Source organism: Sinocyclocheilus anshuiensis, unplaced genomic scaffold, assembly GCF_001515605.1.
Source record: "Sinocyclocheilus anshuiensis isolate Anshui unplaced genomic scaffold, SAMN03320099.WGS_v1.1 C32990914, whole genome shotgun sequence".
In the NCBI taxonomy this organism is placed as follows: Eukaryota; Metazoa; Chordata; class Actinopteri; order Cypriniformes; family Cyprinidae; genus Sinocyclocheilus; species Sinocyclocheilus anshuiensis.
Window position 1 is genome coordinate 1 of NW_015621272.1, and position 1,982 is coordinate 1,982.

General features: G+C 38.5%; 1 protein-coding gene across 1 annotated transcript; it reads left to right on the forward strand.

Annotated features, from left to right (window-relative positions):
• Positions 1-31: 31 nt before the first annotated feature.
• Positions 32-1,979, forward strand: LOC107683153 (growth hormone receptor-like; the record flags this gene model as incomplete). Its single annotated transcript, XM_016479229.1, has 4 exons — positions 32-248; positions 374-464; positions 764-833; positions 1,509-1,979. Coding segments are annotated over 4 exons (849 nt in total), but the record flags the coding sequence as incomplete, so codon positions are not given.
• Positions 1,980-1,982: the final 3 nt, after the last annotated feature.

Sequence of the window (1,982 nt, forward strand, 5' to 3'; positions counted from 1 at the left end):
CTGAGTAAATGTAATGGCTCACAAATGCTAGTTTATTGCTCAATCCCTTGGTTTGTTCTTTTCTTATTTACTTTTTCATCCTTTCTTATTGCAGCTGGACCTGGAGAGTGGCACACAGCAGTCAATCTACGGTTTGCATACTGACAAAGAGTATGAAGTCCGGGTGCGCTGCAAGATGCCAGCCTTTGACAACTTTGGCGAATTCAGTAACAGCATCATTGTGCATGTGGCACGGATACCAAGCAAAGGTTAGTTGACGCCAAGAACTTGACTTGTTGTTTGCACAAAGTGAAAGCAGCTGTGCAGGTGAACCATCATGAATCAGTTAAGCAAATTGCTCCAGGGTAAGAAAAGAACATTTTTCTTTGCACAGAATCAACGTTCCCGACGACGTTGGTGTTCATTTTTGGAGTGATCGGAGTGGTGATTCTTCTTGTCCTCCTCATCTTCTCTCAGCAGCAGAGGTGAGATAACTATTTTTAAAAACCTATATGGTGTATCTCACAGATATGGTCACATTTCAACCCAAAATCAAAAGAAAGAAATGTTAGAAATTAGATTTAAATATAAAAAATATAAGATTTAAATATAAGAATCTTAAATATAAGATTTAAAATGACGATTTAAGAAATTTTTGTAATTAGTTTTCATGTTAAGCTAAAAGCAGAGAATTGCTCTGTCTACAGAACCCCAGGAGCAACACACAATAACAAATGCATATAATGGTTTTCATTTACAATATTTTGCCAATTTGTTTCCTTAGGTTGATGGTGATATTTTTACCACCTATTCCTGCACCTAAAATTAAAGGCATCGACCCAGAGCTGCTGAAGGTAATTTTGCATTAAACATGTACAATTTTACATGAACATGTACCTGATCATTTTGTTAATCTTTTAATACTAATTATATTTGTCTTGTTTTTGCAACTGCAAGTAATTATAATAATGTGTAATACAGAATGTATAGCATGGAAAATGTATTACCTAGTGCGTTTTTGATTTAAGAATTAGTCAGAAATTACTACAGCAATTGTCAGCAAAACAATGATGTGACTACATGAATAAGTATATTAGGCAGAGTGTTACATAATAATTATTTAAATTGTTGCATTATAAAATTAAACTGAAAAGATTGAGCCTCTGTGCAAACCTAGCATGAGTTGCAAAATGGCATGAATCACTGCAGAACTTGATTGTTTTGAAAAGGTCATAATTGTTGACGTGTTGTGGGTGTTCTCCCGTAATTATTAAAACCTCCAGAAAGCTCAGGGACTTGTTAATTAAACAACCCTCGTACTCCATTTTTAGAGCATAATGTAAGCATTAAACAATTAAACCCCATGAGCAATCGAGAACAAACACACCTATGCCCACATAGACATGTAATGTTTTTGATGCATGATGATTGATCTTGAATTTTTGTTCCTATCATAGTTTTATTTTATTGCATATAGGACTTATTTTTTAGGTCGTAATAACACCATATAAATGTTCCTTAACTGACAGAATGGAAAGCTTGACCAGCTCAATTCTTTGCTGAGCAGTCAGGATATGTACAAGCCGGACTTCTACCATGAGGATCCATGGGTGGAGTTCATCCAGCTGGACCTTGATGACCCTGCAGAGAAGAATGAGAGTTCTGATACACAACATCTGCTGGGCTTGTCCCGCTCAGGCTCTTCTCATTTCCTTCATTTCAAAAGCGACAACGATTCGGGTCGTGCTAGCTGCTACGACCCAGAAATCCCAAATCCCGAGGACTTGGCTTCCCTTCTGCCTGGCCATTCTGGACGAGGAGATAACCACCCTCTGGTTTCCAGAAGCAGCTCTTCCATCCCTGATCTTGGCGTCCAGCAGACATCAGAAGTGGAGGAGACGCCCATTCAAACGCAACCCGCTGTGCCCATGGACATGGACTTTTATGCCCAAGTAAGTGATTTCACACCAGCAGGAGGAGTGGTGCTTTCACCTGGACAACTG